Raw genomic sequence first — 27,912 nt, forward strand, 5'->3', positions numbered from 1 at the left:
AAAATGTCCTTGAATACTCCTGCTTGTTGGTTGGCACAGGTTTTCAGAGCCTTACCAGGTACTCCATCGGGACATTCCACCTTGCAAGGGTTCACTCTCTTCAAAGAATACCTATGATGAAATAATAGCTTCATGATCCTCAGTTTCTCAGTCAATTGGACATTACTGACCACTATTCTACCGCCTGCAGCTTGACCAATGTCCTTACACTGCGTATTTCTTTCTGCAGCAGTCAGTCAGAAGGAAATGCAGGAGTGTGATATGAGGTATAAGGCTGCCACATTTCTTGGAGTGCAAAAGAAGTACTGACGTTGAGAGCCAAAGAGAATGACAACCACAGCTGAATTGAATAAAACAACAGAACACAATGATAAAGCCATTAAGAGAGAAAATAAGCATTTCTAAGAGGATAAAAGACATCAGCAAGCCAAGAATGTACATTTCAATTTATATCAGTTGGATTGCATTTGTTTCCATCCTACAAAGAAGTTATTTAAACGTTGCAGAAAGTGCAGGAAAGATTCTCATAAATAGAAATGACACTCATCGGGGAAGATTGAATGGGACTGAGCTTTCTGAAGAAAACAAAAAGGATTCAAGATGGGGTTTTCTAAAGTTACTGAGGAGTTTTATAAGGACAGTGGAGAGAAACTATGGGTCAGTTCAAAGCAAGTCTCGCTTATGGTGGATGGAGCAGAGGTGCTTGACAACTGGGTTCTATCCTGACCTCTAGTGCTGTCTGGATGGAGGTTGCACATTCTGCCTGTGGCTACGAGGGTTTCTCCCAGCTGTTCTACTCCCTGATCTCAAAGGTAGCAGGTTAGCAGTCTAATTGGCCACTGTAAATTGACCCTAGTGTGTATGTGAGTGGTAAATCAGTGATGCCAATGTGGGAAGAATAAAAATAATAGTAAAATTGAATAAGTGTAAATGGGTGATTAATAATTGTCATGGACTTGCTAGGCTGGAATAAAAGTGAATGTTGGAAATCTCAGCAAGCCATAACATCTGTAAGAAGAGAAAAAATGGAAATTAATGTTGCAAGTGGATGACGTTGGACTGGCCATTCTGCCACAAACAGAAAAAGATGCTTATCTGAACTCCTGACTTCATTCTTGAGTCCTGAGGGCTGCCCATGCCAGGACAAAGGATGTGGTGCCCTTGTGCTCACACTGGACTTTGTTGGAGATATGTAACCAGAAAGGATAGGGTGGGAACAGAATGGAGAACTGAATGGCAAGTTGCCCAATTAAGTTCAGGGTCACCCTTGGAGGCTGAATGGTGGTGTTCCCTTGAGGGTGGTCACCCAATCTGCATTTGGTTCCTCCCAATGTCGAGGGACCACATTATGATCATCAAACACAATTTACAGAACTGCAAAAGTGTCAGTTCTTCCAAAAGGTTGCATTTGGGCTAAGATGATCTGATTCAGGGACAGAGTTCAGCAATATGATGGAGGTGGAAATACATAGTATTCATTATAGCATAGATGAATGGAGAATTGCACAAAAACATAGTTCAACACATTGTGACTGAGAGAAATTCAGCTTCTTTGATAGTTTAGCACTTGTTTAATACTGTTCTGTATGGGGAATCAACCCATGACATTCATATTCATCTTAATGATGTGGAATTAGAAACCAGATCTTTCTAACTCACACAACAATAGTCATTTATGTTGATTATGATATGTTCAATTTAAATAAATGCACTAAAATTACCACATATTACTGTTTACTTCAGAATGGGCAGACAATGATACTACTTAAGTGCTTAGATTTCTGTCTAAAGTCTTTCAGTGTTTAATGTGAATAATCTCTCATGCATCTGTGCTCACTTTTTCTGTTATGCTCCAACAAGATTGATATTTATTTATCCATTTTCTCCCCGGCATCAGGTTTGGAGGTTGACTTAAGTCTCCAGATAGTTGGCTATTCAAGAATCTATCAAATGCTAGACTTGCCTATGTGGATATTGCTTTTGTTAATCATTGCTATTATCTCACCTGAGACAATGTAAGGAAAACCCATACTAGTCACTTCCAGGACACGGGCATAAGTATAACCCCCAAAGCCTCTTCCACTACACTGTAAGTTCATGGCACCTTTGCTCCATTATTGCACTTACCTGACAAAAAAAATAGGCAACTTCAGTCTTAATAAAGCTACTTTGGCCCTAGAATCTGCAACTTTCAGGGGAGAGATTTTCAGATATAAATTAACTTCTGTGTGAAAAGATGTTTCCACTAATTTTAACAAGATCCCTCTTATCTCATACTTTTCCACCAGAGAAACGTTTCTATTGAATCTTTATGATTTTGAACTCCTGAAGCATTTTGATCAGATTTAATTAATTTCCAGTGTTAATTTAATTAAAACTTTGATATTCCAAACTCTCCAGTTCTGTATTGGGCCCTCATTATTTAACCATTTAAGCTATCGTACATTCCGGTGGATCCTCAGTGCAGCAACTCCAGTGATTGCCCCCAAGCTGTGATGTCAGTCATGAATGAAGGAATGACATCCATTCATGACTAGTCTTGGAGATTATCTTTCCTTTTGCATTGTTATTTCCAAGTGATATTGGTCAATATCAAATTACTATTTTTGATTATTGATTTGTTTGTTGCTTCACAGATGCTACATTCCAGAACTTTCTTGTTTTTATTTCCGATATTTAGAATCTGCACTATTTTAGTTTTGCAACACTGGTCCAGAAAAATGCAACTTGGCAGCTTCCCCTGAGTCTGCTTGGCTTTTGAAGTAAAGAACAAAGTGAACTCCCATTGCCGCAGGAGTTAAGAAGGATGGTACTCCTCTCTCGAAGTCACGGTGTAGAGAGGATGTGGAGGCCTTCCTGACTGAGTTGATTAGGAAGTGACTATAGCCTCAGTAAAACTAAGAGTGTCTCCATTGTTAAACAGTGGGGCAGCTTACCACTGTGTTACCTGCTCATCTCCCACTTCACCACTGAGTGTGGTCCCACATTTAACACCCCCCCATCCCTATTTCACCACTGAGTGTGGTCTCACATTTACCCCCTCACGCACCGACCCTTCCTACTGTCAAGGTTGTAGGCCAATAGGACAAGCCTGGATGATCACATTGGTTCAAATGGACCAGTTGAGCTAAAGGGCCTGGGTTCTGTGCTGTGCGCCTCTACATGACTCTACTGAGTAGGGTCTAATACTCTCCCCTCATCCTCTCCACCTCATTACCAAGTGGGGTCAAACATTCACCTCCTCACTGAGTGTGGTGTTGCATTTGATAAATTGGTTCATTATTGTTACATGAACAATGAAAAGCTTCTGTTGCACACCGCTCATGCAGGTTGATACATTACAACAATGCATTCAGGTAGTATAAGATAAAACAAGAACAGAATGCAGAATGAAGGGTGGACAGTTTCAGAGAGAGTGCAGTGTAGGGAGACAACAAAGTGCAAGATCATAATGAGGTAGAGGTCAATAGTCCACCAAGCCAAAAGCAAAACATTGTGGGTACTGGGAAATCTGAAAGATGAGGGAAACATTAGGCTGAGCAGCAGCCCAGGGCTGAGAGTGAGAATACTTCAATTCTGTGACCTGTTAACACATCACTCATACCTGTATTCCAGATAATGGATGGAGAATTAAACATAAGATAGCCAGTGGAGAGAAGGAATGTGTTGGTGCCCAGTGTATACATGTGTGTGTATGTGAGAGAGAGTGGGGGAGAGGGAGAGGGAGAGAGAGAGAAAGAGAGGGAGGAAGAGGGGGAGGGGGAGATGGAGGGTGAGAGGGAGAGGGAGATGGAGGGTGAGAGGGAGAGGAAGAGAGGGAAGAAACACTGGGGAGAGAGAGGGATAGTGAGAGAGAGAGATGGAGGGGTGGTGAGAGGGAGAAGGAGAGGGAAGGAGAGAGAGGGAAAAAGGAGAGTGGGGAGTAAGGGAGGGTAGAGAGAGAGGGGAGAGGAGTGGGAAGAGGGAGCAGGAGGGAGAGAGAGAGGGAGGGTGGGAGGGAGATGGTTGGAGAGGGAGGTGAGAGGGAGTGAGAGAGGGGAGACGGAGGGGGAGAGGGAGGAAGAGGTAGAGAGTGAGGACGAGGAAGAAAGAGAGGGAGAGGGAGAGTGAGAGAGAGGGGGAAAAAGAACTGGGCGACATTTCTCATTAATGGCGGGTGGACACAGAGTCGCAGACTCGGAATCTCTTTCACAGCCGCTGCCTGCCCTGCTGAGATGTATTTATATAATATATACTGTGTTCAGATCTAACGCATTATATGTATATATGCATTCGTTCTGAATGCGCAGGAATGCGTCGGATGGAGATCTCTGGAAAATGCCGGGAAGATCCCGAACCTGAATCCAGACGTAGTCAGGTAATAATGTCTGAGAGGAGCGATCACTTAATATTCTAGCAGGAAATGGGCGTGCGTGTGTATCAGCTGACACTGCAGTCAGTGCTGCAATGAGGAACTTTCCTGGAGCTTTTAAAATCTCTACAGGATCCTCGCGATTGCACATTTCGCTTCCGATTTCAAAAACTGAGGCAATCACATCGAAGGCTGGGCGAAGCTGAGCTTTCAGTAGCGCAGGAAGCGAGATCGCACCAGGTAAGGGAGAGTGAGCTGAGGGATTGCGGTGGCTGCAGTGGAAAAAGGAAAGGCGACTGCAAGTACAGAAGAGGGAAGGGAAGGAGGGTAAATTACAGCGGAGAAGGAGGAATGGGAAGAAGAGGGGAACAGGGAAGTAAATGAATTAAGGAGAATAGAGAGCGGCACATTAAGTAGCACTGTCGCCAGCGAGCTATTAATCTTGAAAAACTGAAACATTTTGAACCGCATGTAGGCAGAGTCAAAATAAATAAATGAATCGGCGACGGTTTATATCTTTAATGTAAAATTAGTGCAGGTTAACCTCTGGTTTGTGCTTTCAGTCTCCGAAATTTCTGTTTTTGTCGGTTTGAAGTTACGGCGGGCTCTGCAGATTAAATCTATAGGAAAAAGCTGCGGGCGGATGAAACAGAGAGGAAAAAAATGTGGACTCGGTTGGAAGCGAACGAGTGATGCGGGGAAATAAATCCCGAGGGTCGATCTGTCAGAGAGGTTCCTTCTCCGCGCCTCAGGGTGGGCAGCCTGGTTGCATGTTTAAGAAACGCCCTGTTTTTTGCTGTTTATGCCCACTCACCCAACCCAAAGAAAATGAAGTCACTTTCGGGTCTAATGATCCCCCTCCACCTCAAATCCGCTCACCACATCCAAGATCGGCAATTCCCCTTGTTTACACAATTTATTTATTGTTTGTAATTTATAGTAATGTTAGGTCTTCGCAATGCCGCAAAACTACAAATTCCGCGTCAATCTAAGTCAGTGATAATAATTCGCGTTCCGGCTACGACAAAAGGCAGACTACTGAGGAATCGACCCGTCAAGCAGTATCCGGAGTCTCTTATGTCAACATAAGAGACTCTTATTGCCCCCCATCTCTCTCATCGCTGACCCTGGTCCCTACAGACTTAACTCCTTCCGCCCCCACCATGGGAAATGGACTCATCGCGCTCCAAATTCCCTTTTACTCAAGCCCACTCTACTAATCACCCCAGGGTCTCGGCCCGAAACGTCGACAGTGCTTCTTCCTATAGATGCTGCCTGACCTGGTGCGTTCCACCGGCATTTTGTGTGTGTTGCATCCATTTTCTTTCTCAGCCACAACACCCTGGAGAGCTCAGCCGAACTCTTGCCAACCCACCTCTTTTCCAGCTCCCACTCACTGTCGACCCCCACACGCCCCATCAACCCCATCTCCCACCCTGAGATACTCATCCCTAGTCGATCTGCCCTCTTTCCCTTTTCCCACCGATTCCCGTTCAGGACAGCCCTGACCTGACTCTAAACCAACCCTCCCCCTCCTGGTCCAGGCCCACCTCTTTAATGCCTGTAAACATTTGCTTCATATTTCTGCTTCTGTTGGGAGGGGCAGGTTCGTGTGAGCATTTCAGTCTAAGAAAATAAGGTGGTTGTTGATCTTTGCCACAGGACTGGAGAGAAACAGCTGGTGTTTCATCTGAGAAAGATGTCCTCCTGAAACAGTACTGTAATTGTGGTTCTCTCTCCACAGATGATGTCCAACGTGCTCAGCATTTCCAGCATTTAAAGTTATTGTTTCAGGATTCCAGTATCTGCAATGATTTGCTTCTTAACTCCAAAAAGTGCTCAGTGGTCTTTTGAACTTGCCTGTGCCTCTTAAGTGTTCAATTTTCCATGATCTATTATGCAGGAAATGCATTCTTTGCCAATGTTTTCTGGGTTTGCACAAGACATTGGTCCCTCCTTTTAGAAATGTTTTAATTTTGATCAGTTTTTTTTCAGCATTGTTTCCCACATAATGGTGCAGTGACACTGATGTTCCCCATGTTCCTGGGAAGGCGATTGCGCTGATGTGGAGGAAAGGCTTTGCTTTTCATTTATAACTTGTATTTTTAAAAGCATTTTTCACAATTTTTGGCCATTGTCAAAGCCCGGGTGTCATGTTTTCAACACAGGAACCACAATGCTCAATTCATGTACAGCTAGATCTCACGGAAACAATGTTGAAATAATGACAGATGAACTCTGCTGGTGAGATTGGTCAAGGGGTGAATATTAAGCTGTTCCTTTTCAAGTTCAAGTTTATTGTCACAGGCATACATACACATAGTATAAATACAGTGGTAAGTAGCTTTTGGCAGCAGCAGATCAGTACATTGCAAACATAAATTAGCATAAATTATACATAACTTACATGACAAAATAACTACAATGACATTAGTGTAAGTTGAGAGAGAAAGCATTTTTCATTATGTCTTAAGTGTTTTGAGCTATCTTGAATAGTGATGTGGGATCTTTTACATCCACCCATGAGGGCATGCTTCACCACCTCTGGAGTGTCAGCTGGGGTTGTGAGCTTAAACATGTAGAATGAGGCCGAAATCTCCAAATGTGGCTCAGCTGTTAAAGTCGAATCTGATTAAAACTCAGGAAACCAGCTTCTTATTGTCACCACAGTTTATTGCACACCCTCGTGCAGGAGTTTGAGACCCAGTTGTCAAAGGGAAGGCACGTAAGTACTGCCACCATCCGACAAGTGGACCCACTCTCTCCGGTTACAGCCGTATGCTTAGTAAGTATACATAGTAAGTCCGTAAGTCCCATACATTACTGTTGCAAGATGTCATTAGAACTGGTATGCCCACCAAGTTTGTTGGTGCAAAACTTAGTCACAGATAAGAAAGCCTGCTAAATCAAGGTTTAATTACAGATGGATGTTCTGTCCAGACCTTATCAGTTATTACCTTTGATAGGCCCTGATTTAATTACAGCTGGATATTCATTCCTGTCCTTATTGGTGAGTCCTCCTCCCTCCCTACTCAAACAAGGGTACAATGTACTACTTATCAAATTCTCAATGTCTCTCTGCAAATTAAGAGAGAACTAATATAACACGAGGAAATCTGCAGATGCTGGAAATTCAAGCAACACACACAAAATGCTGGTGGAACACAGCAGGCCAGGCAGCATCTATAGGGAGAAGCACTGTCAGCGTTTCGGGCCGAGACCCTTCGTCAGGACTAACTGAAAGAAGAGATAGTAAGAGATTTGAAAGTAGGAGGGGGAGGAGGAAATGTGAAATGATAGGAGAAGACAGGAGAGGGTGGGGTGAAGCTAAGAGCTGGAAAAATGATTGGCAAAAGGGATACAGAGCCAGAGAAGGGAAAGGATCATTGGACAGGAGGCCTAGGGAGAAAGAAAGGGGGAGAGGAGCACCAGAGGGAGATGGAAAACAGGCAAAGAGTGATGAGCAGAGAGAGAGAAAAAAAGGGGGGGAATAAATCAGGGATGGAGTAAGAAGGGTATGTCTATCCATGGCCTCCTCTACTGTCAAGATGAAGCCACACTCAGGTTGGAGGAACACCTTGTATTCCGTCTGGGTAGCCTCAAACCTGATGGCATGAACATTGACTTCTCTAACTTCCCTCAATGCCCTTCCTCCCCTTCTTACCCATCCCTGATTTATTTCCCCCCTCCTTTTTTTCTCTCTCTCTCTGCCCATCACTCTGCCTGTTCTCCATCTCCCTCTGGTGCTCCCCTCCCCCTTTCTTTCTCCCTAGGCCTCACATTCCATGATCCTTTCCCTTCTCTGGCTCTGTATCCCTTTTGCCAATCATCTTTCCAACTCTTAGCTTCACCCCACCCCTTCCTGTCTTCGCCTATCATTTTGCATTTCCCCTTCCCCCTCCTACTTTCAAATCTCTTACTATCTTTCCTTTCAGTTAGTCCTGACGAATGGTCTCGGCCCGAAACGTCGACAGTGCTTCTCCCTATAGATGCTGCCTGGCCTGCTGAGAACTAATATAAGCCAATCTTTTTTTGCTAACTGCTGAATACAGAGTTTACTTCAGTTCAAAAATTCTTGTTCAGTCCCAATTATTCTTTTAGCCAGAGGTTACATAGGTTCAAAATAATTTTTTTATATATCCTCAATTCCTCACTGAACAAGTGAAATAGAGCCAGAATAGGAGACGTTTGGAAACATTGGTGCCGACGTGGTTATCTGCATTGTATTTGATTTACCTTGAAAGTTGCTTTTGGTTTCATTTGCTTTGGGAAATGATGCATTAACAGAATAGACCTAGGGTTCAGGAGAACTCTGACACAATTTTTGATTATTTTTCAGGCACCACTGCTGGATTATAGGAGACTCCCGGCCTAGACCAAAGATGAACCAGTTGCTCATACTGTCCATCCTGGCAGGTATGTGCTCTGCAGGAGATCTGTTGTAACCATTTGAGTGAACAGCATGAATAAGAACTCTGTTTACGGAACTTTACTCAGGGTCTGCAGAACCCACAGGCTATTAAACCATAAGACACAACAAACTGAAATACACTTGCAAATTTCCTAATCTGCTGTATATATCAATAATTTTCAAAATAATAATCACATCTTCTTTCCTGACTCTGAAGCAAAGGAATAAAACTATCAATTGTGGAGGTCGTTGGTTTGTTATTGTGACATGTACTGAAATATGGTAAAAAAAACCTTTTATTTGTTTGTCATTCAAGGAGATCATTCCATACCCAAGTACATCAAGGTAGTACAAGCGATTAGGATAGAAAGGAATGTAGAATATAGTGTATGAAATCTATTCAAAAGACTTATAAGAGTGGGTAGCAGAGAGACCTCTACCTCACTGAGGCCAAATGGCAGCTCTCTGGCACCTCCTCGTACTTACCCCGGAACAGGACCTCACCAAAAAACATCAAACCATTGTCTCCCGTACCATCACCACCCTTATCAACTCCGGAGGCCTTTCATCCTCAGCCAAAAAACTCATAATTCCCACGCCCCACACTCCCCAAGATCCACAAGCCTGACTGTCCCGGTAGACCCATAGTTTCAGCCTGCTCCTGCCCCACCAAATGTGTATCTGCCTACCTGGACTCCATTTTGTCACCAATAGTTCAGTCCCTCCCCACCTACATCCGGGATACATCCCATGCCCTCCACCTCTTCAATGACTTCCAGTTCCCCGGTTGGGACCTTATACACTTCCTTATAGATGTCCAATCCTTATACACTTTAATTCCCCATCAAGAAGGCCTCAAAGCCCTCCGTTACTTTCTTGACAATAGACCTCACCAGTTCCCCAACACCACCACACTCCTCCGATTGGCAGAACTGGTACTCACACTTAATAACTTCTCTTTTGGCTCTTCCTACTTTCTTCAAACCAAAGGTGTAGCTATGGGCACTTGCATGGGCCCTAGCTATGCCTGCCTCTTCATGGGTTATGTGGAACAGTCTATGCTCCAAACCTATACTAGTACTGCTCCCCAACTTTTCCTTCGCTACATTGACGACTACATTGGTGCTGCTTCCTGCACCTATGCTGAGCTCATCAATTTCATCAACTTTGCCCCTAACTTCCACCCAGCCCTCAAATTCACTTGGTCCATCTCGGACACTTCTCTCCCCTTTCTCGATCTCTCAGTCTCTATCTCTGGAGACAGACTGTCCACTAACATCTTCTATAAACCCACTGACTCTCATAACTACCTCGACTATACCTCTTCCCACCCTGCCACATGCAAAAATGCTATTCCCTATTCCCAGTTCCTCCAACTCCACCACATCTGCTCCCAGGATGAGGCTTTCCGTTCCAGGACATCTCAAATGTCCTCTTTCTTTAAGAATCGTGGTTTCCCTTCTGCCGTCATCAATGATGCCCTCACCCGCATCTCCTCCATTTCCCGCACTTCGGCCCTCACCCCATCCTCCCGTCACCACAACAGGGACCGTGTTCCCCTTGTCCTCACCTATCATCCCACCAGCCTCCAGATCCAGCATATTATCCTCCACAACTTCCGCCACCTTCAACAGGACCCCACCACTAAGCACATCTTTCGCTCTCTACCCCTCTCCGCTTTCCACAGGGATCGTTCCCTCTGCGACTCCCTGGTCCACACGTCCCTCCCCACAGATCTCCCACCTGGCACATCCCTGCAAGTGTAAGTGCTACACCTGTCCCTACTCCTCCTCTCTTACCACCATTCAGGGCCCCAAACCATCCTTCCAGGTGAGGCAACACTTCACTTGTGAGTCTGTTGGGGTAATCTATTGCATCCGGTGCTCCTGGTGTGGCCTCCTCTACATCGGCGAGACCCGACGCAGATTGGGGGTCCGCCACAACAGACAGGATCTCCCGGTTGTCACCCACTTCAACTCTGCTTCACATTCCCATTCAGATATGTCCATACATGGCCTCCTCTACTCCCATGATGAGGCCAAACTTAGGTTGGAGGAGCAACACCTCATATACCGTCTGGGTAGTCTCCAGCCCCTTGGCATGAACATTGAATTCTCCAAATTCCGGTAATTCTCTCCCCCTCCCTTCCCCCAACCCAGTTTCATTCTGCCTCCTCCTCCAGCTGCCTATCACCTCTCTTATGATTCTGCCTTCTTGTACTACCCATAGTGCTTTCCCCTTACATTCCTTCTTCACCTTTCCTGCTTATCCCCTCCCCCACCCCTTGATCTTTCCCCTTACTGGTTTTTCACCTGGCACCTACCAACCTTCTCCTTCCCACCCTCCCCCCACCTTCTTTATAGGGCCCCTGCCCCCTCCCTCTTCAGTCCTGACGAAGGGTCTCGGCCCGAAACGTTGACTGTTCATTTCCATGGATGCTGCCTGACCTGCTGAGCTCCTCCAGTGTGTTGTGCATGTAGCTTCTTCTTAAGCCTGGTGGACATGTTCTCATGCTTCTGTATCTTCTGCCTGATGGAAGGGAGAAGTAAAGGGAATGACCCGGATTCTTGAATAACCTGGCTACTTTCCCAAAGCAGCAGGAAGGAGGCTAGGGTCAAAGGAGGGGAGGCTAGTTTTCATGATAGACTGGGCTGCGTTCACAACACTCTGCAATTCCTTGCAGTCTTGGTAGAGCAATTATCATACCAAGTCGCGATGCAGTTAGATGGTGCATCTGTATACATCGACTAGGGTCCAGATTGTATCTTTCAGTCTTCCTGCTAATAATGTACAAGAATGAGTAAAACTAAACAAATAATTGTAAGTATGCCTTGCTAATTTATATACGAGAAAGGAGAGAGTCATTAAGTGGCTGGTAATGATTGTCGTCTGCTATGGAGAAGTCTGACACCTTTTTTGTGACCATTGTTGACACTACCAACATGGAGACAAAGTTCCACCATTAACTTTGAACAGAGGTTCAGCTAGATCAACCACCTACGTGAAAACACAACAGGTCAGGTGACATGTGTGGATGCTGTCTGAGCCGCTGAGTGGTTCTGTTTTTATCACAGATTTCCTAAACATGTAGCTTTTTTGAATTTCAGCCATGTGAATCCTGTGGCAATCTGAGAAGGTTGATATTCTGTAGTAAGTAGATCACCTCCTAACTTCCCAAAGCCTACAAGACACAAGTGCAATGGAAGACACTATAAATGCCTGGATGAACGTGGCTTAAACAATATTCAAAAAGCTCAGCATCATCATCCTGCCTTTGGTTGTACATTTAAACGGCACCACTGAAATATTACAAGGTTTGTTTTATTTTTGTTTTTAGTGTTGCCTTTGATGGAAGGCCTTGAAATCACAAACCTGACTGCCTGCACATCAGAAACCAATAATCTGAAACTTGACTGCAACTTCAGGGAAAAGACTGGGACCATCAAATATCAGTGGGACTTCCGCTCAGAAAAGAGCCAACTGGTGGTTGCAAGCTCCGCCAACCCAAATGCCGTAGCAGCAACTTACAAGCAACGAACAAAAGTAACCATGACAGAAACTCAAGTAAATCTCATCTTGACTGGGTTTGGCAACTCTGATAGTGGCAACTATACTTGCCGTCTTTTTCCCAGCGGCGGGCAAGAGTACAATAAATCAGTTTCAGTCATGAAAGGTAAGGATACTTTGATCAGATTTCAGTTTGAAGAGTAGTCAAAAAGCCTGACAGTTTCAAATCCCTACGGACTTTCCCTTTCGAGGCTAGTCAAGGTACCACTGAAAGAAAATGGAAAGAACAAAAGAAAAATGGAGAGCTAGAAGGGAGGGTGAGGTTGATCTTGGAGTAGATTAAAAGGTCAGCACAATATTCTGGGCTGCACTGTTCTATGTTCACTGTGAGGGTCTGGTATATTATTGCTACTGTGGTTCCCTTATGTTGGGTGTAGATAGCCACTAACAAAATTAGCCAACTACTGGTCCCTAGTAATGATACTGTATATCAAAGCACTATCTCTTCCTAACTCAGAGGGACTAGGCCAATGTAGACAGAGTGTTATTAGACTATTAGATATAGGAGCAGAATTTGTCTATTTGGCCCATCAAGTCTGCTCCTCCATTTCCTCTCAGCACCAATCTCCTGCCTTCTCCCTGTACCCTTCACACCCTGACCAATTAAGAATCTATCAACCTTGCCTTAAATATACACAAAGGGCTCCACAGCTGCCTATGGAAAATAATTCCACAGATTCACCATGCTCTAGCTAAAGAAATTCTCCCTCATCCCAGTTCCAAAAGGATGCCCCTCTATTCTGAGGTTGTTCTCTTCTGGTCTTAGACACTCCCACCATAGAAAACACTTTCTCCACATCCACTCTCTCAAGGCCTTTCACCATTTGATAGGTTTCAATGAGGTCACCCCTCATTCTTCTGAATTCCAGTGAATACAGGCCCAGAGCCATCAAATGCTCTTCATATGACAAGCCTTTCAATCCTGGAATTATTCTGTACCCAATACATTGTACCTGCTCTGGAATGTTTGATGGGATATTCTCAGGAAATTTTTACTTTGTTCCTAACACTTCTAATGATCAGCCCCTCTTTGCTCACCCCTAACACTAACCCTAACCCCAACACTATCTCCACCCCTAGTATGTGCATGATGAGCTGATTACCTGGTGATCATAACTCCAATTGCGATCCAGTGAGGAGACAATATGAGCAATTGAGGGGGATACATGCTATGTGACTACAGAGGGAGGCTGGTTTAGTTTTTGATGAATTGTGAGGCTCAATGTTAATCAAAAGCAGGAACCCATTTATTCTTTCATCTAAGGACACTTAGTTCCCTCCCTATCCCACTAGTACTCTCAATCTTACAAACCTTCATGCCTTTGAATCAGTAATCTTTAACTAAACACTTGCTTCTTTCACAAGCTGACCCTTATAAATGCCTTTGTAACTTTGCCTGTCTCAATTTGTGCTTGATGGTAAATCTTGAATGCTTATGCTGTTGAAATGATTCACAATGTAAAAGGTATCATTTAAATGGGAGTCAATGCACAGTTTTCATCAACGAAACTGACAGACCAAATCCGAGCAACACACACAAAATGTTGGAGGAACTCAGCAGGCCGGGCAGCATCTATGGAAAAAGAGTACAGTCGACGTTTCGGGCTGAGATCCTTCAGCAGGACTGGAGAAAAAAAAACTGAGGAGTAGATTTAACAGGTGTGGGGAGGGAAGAGAGAAACACCAGGTGATAGGTGAAACCTGAAGAACTCCTCCCCCTTCTCTTTCTTCCACGGCTTTCTGTCTCTTTTACCAATTTACTTCCCATCTTTTTACTTCATCCCCTGCCCCTTCAGGTACTTTCTTCTATAGATGCTGCCTGGCCTGCTGAGTTCCTGCAGCATTTTGTGTGAGTTGCTTAGGTCTTGCTGCAGATTTTCTCTTGTTTGTGAACAGGATTGACAGACTGGGCTACGATAGGAAACAGGATACGGATCTAGCTTAATGTTTTCAACATGTGTGCAACAGGCAGTTGCGCAACATTAAAAGTTTTGCATGATACCCCTCATTTGTTACTGGTGACTTCAAAGCAAGATGCTACAATCACCCATTTTACACAGTAGACACAAAGGTGAGACCAAAACATGCTTACACTTGAGAAATCTGCAGGTGATAACATTTGTCCATTGGAGAAGCTCAGATACATTTATATCACAAGATGAAACTTAGGATTCTTTATTATATGAGAAATGGTGACTGTCTTACTGCCTCCTGGCGTGGGCAGATACAAGGACAAACTCTCTAATTATCTATCTATTTTTCTGTTTCACTTAATCTCTTTGCAGCTGCTGTTCTAAAGTGCAGTGCCCCTGGGCTTCTGCTGAACACCCCATGGATGCTGAGCCTGCTTCTCTTGTTTCCTTTTCTTCAAGTCCTGGATGCCCAACCTTGTGGAACTAAAAGTTAAATAATCAGCCACTGAGAAAGAACAGGCATGACTGCATCTCCTCTACGGAATGATCGATTGTTCCATTGATTTTGGCCCCCTTCACATTCTTGTTTATTTCGTGTTACTTTCCTCTGGTGTCTGTCTCTTAAAACAGAAATGTGGGTTCGATAAGTCAGTCACAGTCATGAACGTAGAGCCTGGAGCACCTGAAAGCACCACTCTCAAGTTCCTTTGGCATTAAGATGGTATCAATGGTAGTGTTGGCACAGGGGCTACCCTTTTGAAAGATTTCAAGCCCATGCACTAATATCTAAGCTGAAGGGTTCCCGTAATCACCTTTTTGATGTTACTGGTGATATGGGGATACAGAAAGGGACGAGGGCTGGGAGAGCAATAATGAACCATTTAAGTGCACGGATCCGGGAGATCTTGGAGCCTGACTGATTCTCCAAGACCTGGGCCAGGATCTGCTGACACTGACTGTGACTCTTTCGAACAATGCAAAATGAAATATTAATATAAGTGCTTTGGCTTCTATTGAATGTAATGCTAGCCTGCTAAGGTGCCTACCAGTTATATATATCGAGGAATCCAGCTCTGAATGTATTTTCTATGTCGGCTAAATTTTGCACATCAGATTTTTAAAATTGCCAATCCCAATAAATGTTCATTTTCTTTCCCACAGAAAAATGTGAATTCTGTGATTTTGTTTTGTGTAGATTCATTCCCCTTTGTCCTAATAGATCCAATTTACCCATTCAGATCTTGTACCTACTCACATCAGCATGGACCCCCTTGCCCTGTCTGGTTCTGCCATGATGGACTTGATCTACAAGGGAGAAGATTAGATCTATGATCTCGCAACTACAGCACAATCCTCGGTAAATTAGGTCCGTGGCCAATCAGTTAGTGAAGTTCAAAGAGTTGATAGAACCCAATCATTTGAGGAAGCTCAGTTGTGGTCCTACTTGGTGTCCATGGGCCCCGTGATGAGGTGGGGGCTGAGATGGTGAGTAGTCACTGTGGTTTTTACTTTTATGATGGAAATGTGCATTTGGACACCATTGCGCACGCACGTGGTGGGATTTGGCCCCAGTGTTTCAATTCTGAGCTTTGAGTCTTCCATTATTGAAAAAAATCATTTTTATTGGAAGTAGCAATCTGTAAAGAACTGCATACAGTAGCCAATGAGGTTCAGGAACAGGGTACAGACATTCACCATGCAAAGACTGACTGGGTTGGAGGGGAGGACGTGGCCATATCGGATATGGTGGACATTCTGCTTCTACCCATGCTCCATCACGCTACATCAAGTTTAAAAAGCTGCATGTCAGCTGAATTTCTAGCCCCTGTTGCAGTGGATTACAGATACTTATGAAAATAGTGCCGACGACCAATTTGCCATGGAGATATAGAGTCACACAGCACAGAAACAAACCCTTCATCCCCAGCTGGTCCATGCCAACCACAGCATCCTTCCTGCTAGTCCAAGGTGCCCCAATCAGCCCATAACTCTTCAAAGCCCTCCCCTTCTATGCAAATGCCTTTTGAATGTTGCAATTGTAACCACCTTAACCACTTCCTCTGGCAGCTTGTGCCAAATGCTCACTACCCTCCGTGTAAAGAATTTACTTCTCATTTCTTTTTTAAGTTTCTCCCCTCTTCTATCTGTGGTCTTTAGCTTTGACCTCCCCAACCCCAGGGAAAAGCCTATGATAAAAGACGAAGTCAAATTCTATATTACCTTTCATTTCTATACTGTTAAATGTCCACCATCCTGATTTTAAAAGAGCAGATCAAGTAGAAGAATATTAATAATTTAAACAAATCTGAGCCATACCCAGTGCTAAATGGGTCATGAGTTAAGAACTATTGCTATAAAAGGTGTCGGCTCAAAAGAGGATGAAAGATAGAAAAATGCCTCGGGTTTAAACTCTGTTGCCTGGTGTCAGGTGTTTCCGGAAGTACTTTCACACAAAATATTGCACTGAGGCACAGAAATAGATATGGTTTGGTCAAAGGAGGAGATCTTGACAGAAATCTAAGGAAGGCTAGGAAGCAGAGAAATAGAGGGAGATAGCATCTGAGAACTTAAGAGCTTGGCTTGTGAAAACATATTACCATTTCTGGACCACTCAAAGTCTGGTGATAACCAAGAGGCCTGAACTGAAGCAGCAGAAGTATTTCAGGAAATGATATAGAGAGGAGACCATAGTGGTATATACAAGAAAAACAGCTAAAAAATGATAAAAAATCAAATATGCTTCAATAGTATTAGAAGGTCATAGTTAAGATGGAAGAATTTTGGAAGATCTCCAGTTAATGGAAGGTGCAATGAAGAAAACCAGCCAACAGAACTCTGCAAAGTTCAAAGAGATGTCATGAAGCACAGATGATAGTTTCAGCAGCAAAGGAGCTTGGGATAAGAGAGAGTTCAGGTGCACCTCAAGGATGTGTGCTTAGCCCACTGCTCTACTCTCTCGACAGCCAGGAATGTGTGGCTAGGCACAGCTCAAACGCTATCTATAATTTTGCTGATGAGAGGTTGTTGGCAGAATTTCAGATGGCGACATGGAGGTATAGAGGAGTTAGTCAGCTGGTTGAGTGGTGTTGCAACAACAACTTTGAATTCAACATCAGAAAGACCAAAGAATTGATTGTGGGCTTTGGGAACACACACCAGTTCTCATAGACGGATCAAGAGTGGAAAGGATGAGTAGTTTCCTGTTCATGGGTGTCAACATCTCTGAAGATCTATCCTGGGCCCAACATATTGATGCTTGCCCACTTCACATTGCTACCATCAAGGAGGATATACTGGAGCTTGAAGACACACACTCAACACACTCAACAATTTAGGAACAGCTTCTCCTCCTCTGCCATCAGATATCTGAACAGACAATGAACCTCACTTTTTTTTTCTTTTTGTTTTGCTTTCTTCTTGCAGTACTTGTTTTAGTTACTTGTTTATATATGTTTATACTTATTGTAATTTATAGGTTTTTTATGTTGTATTGCAGTGTACTGCTGCCGCAAAACAACAAATTTCATGACATATATCAGTGATATTAATCCGGATTCTGATTCTGATTCACATCACCAAGGAAGAAATAAACATGCGCAAAGATATATAGATATACAAAGATATATAAAGATATATAGGCCACAACTCATGATGAGGCATCAAGTTTGGCTTAAACTGTGGTCCAACACTTCATCTGAGAACACCAAAGTTTTGAACCAGCAAGTTGCTAGAAAGAAGGGTGGCTGGAGGGATAGTTTCTGGCAGAGACCAAAGATGTTTTCAATCTTTGCTATATCAAGCTGGTCAAAGTTTTGGTTCAGCCAGGGCAATTTAGAAATGGCAGAAGACAAAGGTGTCGTCATTTTTGGTACCATCAGCATACAGATGGAAGTGTGCATTTTGAATAAAATACAAAGCCAGATTGAAGGACTTTAAAATATTAAATTCGTTGATGGAAAAAAGTCTGGAGAGTCAAGGAAGTCTAGAGATAGAGCATGTAGCTTTAAAATGGGGGATTCATAGCTGGATTATTTGGGGAGTTAGCCAATGGGAGCAAACTTAAAGCATTAAGCGTTGTGGAATCTGGAAAGATAACTGGGAAGTCAACAGTTTAGAGGGAATAGGGTCAAGGGAGAAGATGGTGTGCTTCAGAGACAAGGTGAATTTGGAGAGACCATGGGGAGAGAATCTAGACGTGCCATAGCTGGGAGAGCATCCGAGGAAGTAAGGCTTACTAGGCTAGGGAAAGGCAGGAAACCTGAAGAGTAAACTGATCTGCCAGACCTGGTCTAGTGACAAAGAAGTCCATCAGCTCCTCACCAGCTGTTGGAGGTGAGAATAGAGGAAACCAGATCAAAAGGTTTGAGAATATGATTTGCATTAAAGAGGTCTAGAGTTGGTTTTGTATTCCAAGAATATGAAAGAGTACCGAACAGTTTTGACAGACAGAAGGAGCTCTCAGATGTGCTTTATGTTGTCTAGCTATAACCAGCAGTAAGTAGCTAAGTCAGTTGTCCAACGTAGAAACATTTCGACCCATAAGATACAGAAGGAGGCCATTCATGGCTTTGCATTCACTCCCATTGGGAAAGAGCCACTCAGTATGACTGGAACTTCCAGCACCACATCCATAACCCTGCAAGTCACACAGCTCTTTAAGTAACATTCAACTACTTTTAAATGTGATACAGGTGTCTGCCTCCACCACAAAATCAAGACTGGACATGTTTAGAAATGAGGAAAGATTAAATAGGCTACGGGAGAGAGAAACTGGGGAATTATAGACCGGTTAGTCTGACATCGGTGGTGGGGAAAATGCTAGAGTTGGTTATCAAAGATGTGATAACAGCACATTTGGAAAGAGGAGAAATCATCAGACAAAGTCAGCATGGATTTGTGAAAGGAAAATCATGTCTGATGAATCTTATAGAATTTTTTGAAGATGTAACTAGTAGAGTGGATAGGGGAGAGCCAGTGGATGTGATATATTTAGATTTTCAAAAGGCTTTTGACAAGGTTCCACACAGGAGATTAGTGTGCAAACTTAAAGCACACGGTATTGGGGGTATGGTATTGATATGGATGGAGAATTGGTTGCAGACAGGAAGCAAAGAGTGGGAGTAAACGGGACCTTTTCAGAATGGCAGGCAGTGACAAGTGGGGTACTGCAAGGCTCAGTGCTGGGACCCCAATTGTTTACAATATATATTAATGATTTAGACGAGGGAATTAAATGCAGCATCTCCAAGTTTGTGGATGACACGAAGCTGGGCGGCGGTGTTAGCTGTGAGGAGGATGCTAAGAGGATGCAGGGTGACTTGGATAGGTTAGGTGAGTGGGCAAATTCATGGCAGATGCAATTTAATGTGGATAAATGTGAGGTTATCCACTTTGGTTGCAAGAACAGGAAAACAGATTATTATCTGAACGGTGGCTGATTAGGAAAAGGGGAGATGCAATGAGACCTGGGTGTCATTTTACACCAGTCATTGAAGGTGGGCATGCAGGTACAGCAGGTAGTGAAGAAGGCAAATGGTATGTTGGCATTCATAGCAAAAGGATTTGAGTACAGGAGCAGGGAAGTTCTACTGCAGTTGTACAAGGCCTTGGTGAGACCGCACCTAGAATATTGTGTGCAGTTTCGGTCCCCTAATCTGAGGAAAGACATTCTTGCCATAGAGGGAGTACAGAGTAGGTTCACCAGATTGATTCCTGGGATGGCAGGACTTTCATATGAAGAAAGACTGGATCAACTAGGCTTATATTCACTGGAATTTAGAAGATTGAGGAGGGATCTTATTGAAACGTATAAAATTCTAAAGGGATTGGACAGGCTAGATGCAGGAAGATTGTTTCCGATATTGGGGAAGTCCAGAACAAGAGGTCACAGTTTAAGGATAAAGGGGAAGCCTTTCAGGACCGAGATGAGGAAAAACTTCTTCACACAGAGAGTGGTGAATCTGTGGAATTCTCTGCCACAGGAAACAGTTGAGGCCGGTTCATTGGCTCTATTTAAGAGGGAGTTAGATATGGCCCTTGTGGCTAAAGGGATCAGGAGGTATGGAGAGAAAGCAGGTACAGGGTTCTGAGTTGGATGATCAGCCATGATCATACTGAATGGTGTTGCAGGCTCGAAGGGCCGAATGGCCTACTCCTACACCTATTTTCTATGTTTCTATGTTTCTAACATGTCCAGTCTTGATTTTGTAAACATTTATGTAAATTGCTGTAATTAATAAAACATGGAAACTAGCACAGTACCAAATGGGCAGGCTATATGGTCCATGATGTTGTGCTGATCTTGATGCCAATTTATACCACATGTTTTCTCCCTGTGTATCATCCATATTCCTTCAGTCCCTTCATATCCATGTGCCTATCTCCACCAAATGTCCACCAAAACTCTGAAACTCCACCAAACATCCTGCTTCCATGACTAACCCAGGTAAACCATTCTAGGCACCTACCACTCCCTGAATGTAAAACTTGCCCATTGAGTCATCTTTAAATATATCTTTAAATATTCCCCCTCCCCCCCCCCCCCCGCAACCTTAAGAGAATGTTCTGGTGTTTGACATTTCTAGGGGAACAATTCTGACTGTTTACCTACTGTATCTATGCTTCTCATAATGTTATAAGCCTCTATCAGATCTCCCCTGCTCAGTTCTAGCATAACCTCCAAGCTCTTATGCTCTTTGTCTTAGCTAATATAATAAAGCATTTTGTATGCCTAATTAAGCACCTCAGTAATATAGATCTGTTGACATGCATTCTAAGGTTCTTCTGTTCCTTTGTATCTCTCAGTATTACTGTGAATTTTCTAGTTTTGCTGCACCTCCTGAATACATAACCTAGCATATTCCTTCCAATTTTTGTCCTTGGACCTATGCATTTAAAGGAGTTAAGAATTGTAACAGAATAGGAGAGAACAAAGGAGTTAGGATATAAAAAGTGAAAGTGTGGTTCTACAGGTCAGAAGCGGTGAATGGAGGGATGGCGATTTAGCTGTTGACAAAGGGACCCTTCCACTGTGGGTAGATGAAGGGTGATGTGAGTGGACAGCAAAGTGAGACATTGATCTGGGGAAGTCTTATCTATGGTAGAGATATTACCAGTCAGGCTAGAACTGCTGGCAAGATCAAAGGGATGACTGTAAGTATGGGCAATTGTTCTTGGAGAGACTATGGGTTCATACGTAGTTCCTTAAGGTTGTCATAGCGGGGATGGGGGAGGGTTTAGCAGGGCAATAAGCTCCCACTACCTATTAAATGCTCCCAATGGCGTGCGTCTCAAATAGCCTCTGACGACCAAGTCCAGCTCCTGGCCTTCAGGTGTGGCTGAGCTACTCAGCCCTGTGCAACTGTTTCTACTGACAGGAGAAGGGGCAAGAGTGGGTTACTGGCCCCTTAAAACCAGTGGCTCGGGCAGATGAGACTCATCAGCTGTGGTGGGTAATTCATTTAGGAGAAGTAAAACTCTGATCTATACCCACTCAAGGGGAAGACTTTGAGAGTAAATCCCAAGGGAAAGGTCCGAAGCTGGTGTTGCTAAGGCAGTCATACACTGAGTCCAATGCTGACTGGTAACTCCTGCGATGCTGCTGGTGCCAAACTGTATCGGTCTCTGCCGTTCCTTTGGGTTCATCAGATGTGTGGAGAGGGGGAGCTTGCTACGTGGGCAACGGCTTGCTCTCCATATTGTACTGTCCTGGCTTGCACATCATGTAGACAACTGCAATGAAACACTCCTGACCAATGGAGGACCTCAGGAGAGACAGTGAAGTCAGAAGTGATGGAGAGCATCATTAGGTTTTATATGGTCCCTTTACAGGATGTGGACGTGGGGCTAATTACCCAGTAATAATTGTCTTTGAGAAGGTGATGGCTAGCCCCTTCCTCAAAGTGCCGCAGTTTGTCTCATCCAAGTTCTCCCGCGGTCACAGTGTGATGATTTTCCAAGCCCAGATGACGTGTGACCTGAAGGACAACCATGTATGTCGTGTTCTCAAGAGCCTGGTGGCCAGGTGCATCCAGCAGTGGCAGATCCAAGTCCGGGAGATGCTCCTGCATACGGCAAGTAACTGCAGTGTATTTTGTAAATGTACAGTCTGTAACCACAGTGCACTAATGACGGAGGGTGGAAATGTTTTGGTTCTTGGATAGGATGCCACTCAAGCAGACTGCTTGATGCCAGTGATGTGGATGGATGACAGAGGACATCCAGAGTCTCGGCCTCCATCCCAAGCTTGCAGGCCAGTGACACGGATGTGTGATGGAGGATATCTGTGGATGTCGGCCCGTCCCAGGCCGGTAGACGGCGGGGTTGGATCTTGCGAGCAAGAGGCAGGAGGGTGAGTCGGCAAGCTCAGAGTGTGAGCCTGGTGTTCAGGGTCCTGTCTTTGGCCAGTCCAGGGATTGATACCGAAGTTGGAAGTCAAAGCTGAAGCATGGAGGTTGAAGACTGGAGGCCCAGAGGCCTGTCCATGTGTGTGGATGGGTGAGAGGGAAGAAAGGGCTTGTTTTGGTGTTATTGTTTTGTTGCTTGTGTTCTGTTTTGTTATATTCTATGCTGTTTTGTCAAGCATTGAGGACATGCTATGTTGGTGCTGGAATGTATGGTGTCACTTGCGAGCTGCCCCAGCACATCCTTAGGTTGTGTCAGTTGACACATTTCACTGTTTTAATGTGCACATGATGCATAGATCTGAATCTGCTTTATCATTATTCGTTCAGACAAGTGACGATTATTCCATCGCACTCCTCGATTCTGCTTTGTAGACGACAAAAAAGCTTTGGGGTGTCAGGAAGTGGGGCTGTCTCTGAGGGGTGACCAGCTTATCTTCCTGCTCTTACATCTGCAGTATTTATGTTCAATTCCAGGTTGCTGATGGTGGTTTTCAACAGTAGTCATGTCATTGAATTAAAATTAAGGAGGTTATACTCACTCATTTTGAGATAGTCATTGCCAGTCAATTTTATAATGTGGACATCACAACACTAGTCAGAACACGTCTGAACATTGTCTAGTCCCTTTAAAATGCAGGCATGGACTACCTCATTTCCTGAGGAGTTATGAGTGAAATTGAACATTGGACAAGCAAAACAAGATCAATATGCTGAAATCATCAAGGATGAAAAATTGCTTGATGCAGAGGGTGAGGGAGGAGAGCATTGAAGCTACCTCAGTGAGAATATTTTTATTACATGTAGATGGTTGCTAAGGAATAAATATTTTAAATGATGGATTGGGTGTGAAATCTGGCAAGATAAAACAAAATAAAAAGATGTTTGTACAGGCAAATGGTGAAAGTATAGCTGGAGAGATGGAGATGTGGGGAAATCTATGAGTGTGGAGAGACAAAGTGGGTGGCAGTTTTTGAGGAGGAAAACTCTTTGTGCCTCCTTGTGCAAAGCCTGGAATGAAGGAGCCCAATTCCTTCTGGTCTTCCAGCAGTTCTGGGGAAGAGAATCTACTACAGTCAGTACTTCTCCCTTCTCTTTAGACACATAGCCTGAAGAAACCCTGCAAGAAGATCTTAAATCTGCAACACTTTTGAAGTTTTGAAGCACAGAAATATTAATATATTGTAATTATCACCTTCCTCCACAAGACACCTCCTGGGGTTAGGTGCATTGGTGTAGACCTTCCTATTTCTGAAAAATTTAACACACCTATTCTTCTCCCATCCCTTGGGGGAGTGGAGTCGGAGCAGGTACAAAGAGTGTGGGTTGGTTAAAATTTCTACTAATGTGATAAAGTTTCCCAGCTCTATTTTACCATGGCCTCCATCAGTACTTGCACACTTTTTGCTTTTATATGCTGTTTGTTCAACATTCAGTCCTGGGGGCGGGGGGGGGGGGGGGGTGGCAGGACAATTCCATCCAACTAAGTCTCAGGAATTCCGGAGGAGTTATCTTTAATCCATTTTGGAAGTTCTATTCCCTGCCATCAACCCCATCCTCTGTATGAAACAGCACTGGATTGTGTGCAACTTTTGCCTCCTACTTCAACCAATGAAGAGTTTCCAACTCTGTTACCCCATTGTTCAATGAGTCTAAATCTACTTCATTGATGCTCTGATTTTAAGATTTTCATTTTCATTTAAATCCCTCCATGGGCTCGGCCCCTCCCTATATCTCAAAGTTCCTTTTTTCCAACAACCCTACAAGTTCTTTGTGATCTTTTCGTGCACCTTCAATATTGGTCTTTGGTTCATCCAAATCCTTCTCTACCAGTAGCAACCAAGCTTTCAGCTGCTCATGCCACACAAATCTGTATGGGCTGTCTCCTTCAACAATAGGAGAGGAGAACTATAGGAGCACCTCAACAATGAGGTGCCAGGGTAGTATCACAGTTAGCCCGACAATATTACATCTTGGGGCGTCGGAGTTCGGGGTTCAGTTCCAGCACCATCTGTAAAGAGTTTGTACGTTCTCTCCGTGATCACATGGAATTCTTCTGGATGCTCTGGTTTCACCTCACAGTCCAAAGACATACCAGTTAGCAGGTTAATTGGTCATTGTAAATTGTCCTGTGATTAGGTTAGGGTTAAATAGGTGGGTTGCTGGGTAACATGGCTCATTGGGCCAGAAGGGCCTGTTCTGTCCTTTATCTCTAAATAAATAAATAAAATATGCTAGAACCAACCTCAGTGAAGACCCCATTAGATTCCATGTGGACTAATAAATAAGATTTGGTTTCTTCCCCAAAGGTTGTTGATCAGTTATCAAACAGTGGTGGTAGCATGTTATCTCCTAATTTCCTTTTTTCAAATATACAAACATAAGGAAAATATTAAAGGGAAATAAAGGAAGTAATTTCTAAAACTGAGAAATCTTGAATTCTATAACTCTGCAAAATAAACCAAATAACTAACCACAGGGGCTATTGGAAGGCATTCAAGATGTTATTGTGACACAGAGTTAATCTCATTCCTAAAATAAAGAGATTGCCTTCAGAATTTCAGCCATGAATTACAAAAGAGATAGGGAATAACATAAATCTTCATAAAGGATTATAAGTGACAACTGGATTTTGGTGATTGGGAAAGACAAAGGGAAAGGTGACCAATGTCAATATGGGGGACTGAAAAGGAACTTAGTACCAGTGAGTGGGAGGGGAAAGTTGAAAATGGGGTAGCTCACTGAGCAAATTCCAAGAGCAGCAGTCAGGGGTCAGGTTAGGTAATTGGGATCTTGAATCTTGGAATCAACATGTGCGGGCTGGGAGACTGCTGGGTCAGGACAAATGTTCATTGAAGGCCACATGCTTGTCAAGTGTGTGGTTGTTATCTTGTGTGTGGTTTCAGGAGGGTTGAGCAGACAGGTAAGTAAATAACATCAAGTTTCCAGAGATGGGAATGCCCAATGACCAGTACGCTACAGACTGACATGAATTAGTTTTTCCTGGTAACACTGGGCAGAACAGTGACACAGTTAGCAGAGTTGCTGTCTCACAGCTTCAGCGACCTGGGCTCTACCTTGACTTTGGGTGAAGTCACTCAAAAACTTCTGCAGATGTACCGTGAAGAGCATTCTGACAGGCTGCATCACAGCTGGTATGGGGGTTGGGGCTTCTGTACAGATTCAAAAGAAACTACAGAAAGTTGTAAAATTAGCCAGCTCCATCTTGGGTACTAGCCTCCGTAGTACCCAAGACACCTTCAAGGAGTGATTCCTCAAAAAGGGAGCGTCCATTATTAAGGACCACCACCACCCAAGCCATGCTCTCTTCTTGCTTCTGTCATCAGAAAGAAGGCACAGAAGCCTCAAGACCAAGTCCACAAGGTCCAGGGACATTTATTACGTCTCAACCATCAGGTTCTTGAACCAGAGGGGATTACTTTGCTCAACTTCAATCACCCCATCACTGAACTGTTCCCATCACCTATGGATTCACTTTCAAAGACTCTTCATCTTATGGTCTTGATGTTTATTGCTTGTTTGTTTCTTTGTTTGTTTGTTTGTTTGTTTATTTATTTATTTATTTATCTATCTATCTATCTATCTATCTATCTTATATTTGTATTTGCATAGTGCTGTGTTTTGCACACTGGTTGTTTGTCCATCCTGTTGGGTGCAGTCTTTCATTGATTCTATTGTGTTTCTTATATTTACAGTGAATGCCAGCAAGAAAATTAATCTCAAGGTTGTTTACAGTGTCCTATATGTACTTTGATAATAAATTTACTTTGAACTTTTCATATGTTCCACTTCCATAGATGGTGAGAGCCGTGCTTATCCATCAGAACCCTAAATAACTCAGAACTTTTAAAGCAATAAAGGAGCAATAAGACCCAATAGAGAGCTTGCCTTTTTACTTGTTGTACACTGGAGCCTCACTTAGTGCTCAGGATGACAGCATTAACAAAATCAACATTAGAAGGTGTTATTATCGAATTATTATAAATAGAAAAGTATTACTGACAGTGCAGCTTTGATGGGAACCTAGCATGAAACGATGTCCTTGATGGTAACCAGGTCAATGATGATGGTTGGCCATTGAGCGTATTCCAGAGCAAAAACTTCCTTCAGGGGGAGAGCTAAGGGGTGTGAGACAACACCTATCATTTCCAGAATAAAGTGATGACAGAGACTGTAGGATCCTGGCGGCCTGTCAAGATGTGGAACAGCCTCTGCTCACCCACAGCGTTGGCCCACATTCAGCTCACTGGCCGGGCAGGGGAAATCCTGAGCACCATGCATCAGCAGTGAGCCAACATTATGCTACTCCTGTCAGCTCCATATAAAACCATAAGATATCGGAGTAGGAGAGGGCACAGGTTTAAGGTGCTGGGGAGTAGGTACAGAGGAGATGTCAGGGGTAAGTTTTTTACGCAGAGAGTGGTGAGTGTGTGGAATGGGCTGCCGGTAACGGTGGTGGAGGTGGATACGATAGGGTATTTTAAGAGACTCCTGGATAGGTACATGGAGTTTAGAAAAATAGAGGGCTATGGGTAACCCTAGGTAATTTCTAAAGTAAGTACATGTTCGGCACAGCATTGTGGGCTGAATGGCCTGTATTGGTTTTCTATGTTTCTTTGTTTCTAATTAGGCTATTTGGCCCTTTGAGTCTGCTCCGCCATTTTATCATGGTTGATCCAATTTTCCTCTCATCCCCAATCTCTCACCTTCTCACCACTATCCCTTCATGCCCTGATTAATCAAGAACCTACCAACCTCTGCCTCAAATATACCCAATGATTTGGCCTCTACAGCTGCCTGTGGCAACAAATTCCACAGATTTTCCACCTTCTGGCTGAAGAAATTCCTCCTCATCTCCGTTCTAAAAGGATACCCATCTATTCTGAGACTGTGCCCACTTGTCTTAGACTCCCCCAGCATAGGAAACATCCTCTCCACATCCATTCTATCAAGGCCTTTCACCATTCCATAGGTTTCAATGAGGTCACCCCTCATTCTTCTGAATTCCAGTGAGTGGTGCTCTGCTCTTCCTTCCCCACCAGCCACTCTGCGTCTTGCAATGGTTTCCTATGCAACAGGAGGAGCTGCATCATTTGTCCTTTCGTCTCTTGCTTTCCCATATTCCAATAGACCTGAACAGCCATTCCAGGTGAAGAAGCGATTCGCTTGCAATTCTTCCAATCCCGAATACTGCCCTCAGTGTACCCAGTGTGAGCATTTCTGCACCGGAGAACCAAATAGATTGGG

At 43.8% G+C, this 27,912-nt stretch overlaps 1 protein-coding gene across 2 annotated transcripts; it reads left to right on the forward strand.

Moving 5' to 3' along the window:
• The first annotated feature begins 4,425 nt into the window (after nucleotides 1-4,425).
• LOC140716864 (thy-1 membrane glycoprotein-like) lies at nucleotides 4,426-15,408 on the forward strand. 2 transcript variants are annotated; one of them, XM_073029857.1, is made up of 4 exons: nucleotides 4,426-4,591; nucleotides 8,691-8,767; nucleotides 12,100-12,435; nucleotides 14,615-15,408. In XM_073029857.1, the coding sequence occupies exons 2-4, from the start codon at nucleotides 8,734-8,736 to the stop codon at nucleotides 14,734-14,736; spliced, it is 492 nt and encodes a 163-aa protein (XP_072885958.1). In that variant the 5' UTR covers nucleotides 4,426-4,591; nucleotides 8,691-8,733; the 3' UTR covers nucleotides 14,737-15,408. The 2 variants fall into 2 exon arrangements, with proteins under 2 accessions (XP_072885958.1, XP_072885960.1); XM_073029859.1 differs by lacking the exon at nucleotides 4,426-4,591 and adding an exon at nucleotides 4,966-5,104.
• Nucleotides 15,409-27,912: the final 12,504 nt, after the last annotated feature.

Source organism: Hemitrygon akajei, chromosome 26 (genome assembly GCF_048418815.1).
Source record: "Hemitrygon akajei chromosome 26, sHemAka1.3, whole genome shotgun sequence".
Taxonomy (NCBI): domain Eukaryota; kingdom Metazoa; phylum Chordata; class Chondrichthyes; order Myliobatiformes; family Dasyatidae; genus Hemitrygon; species Hemitrygon akajei.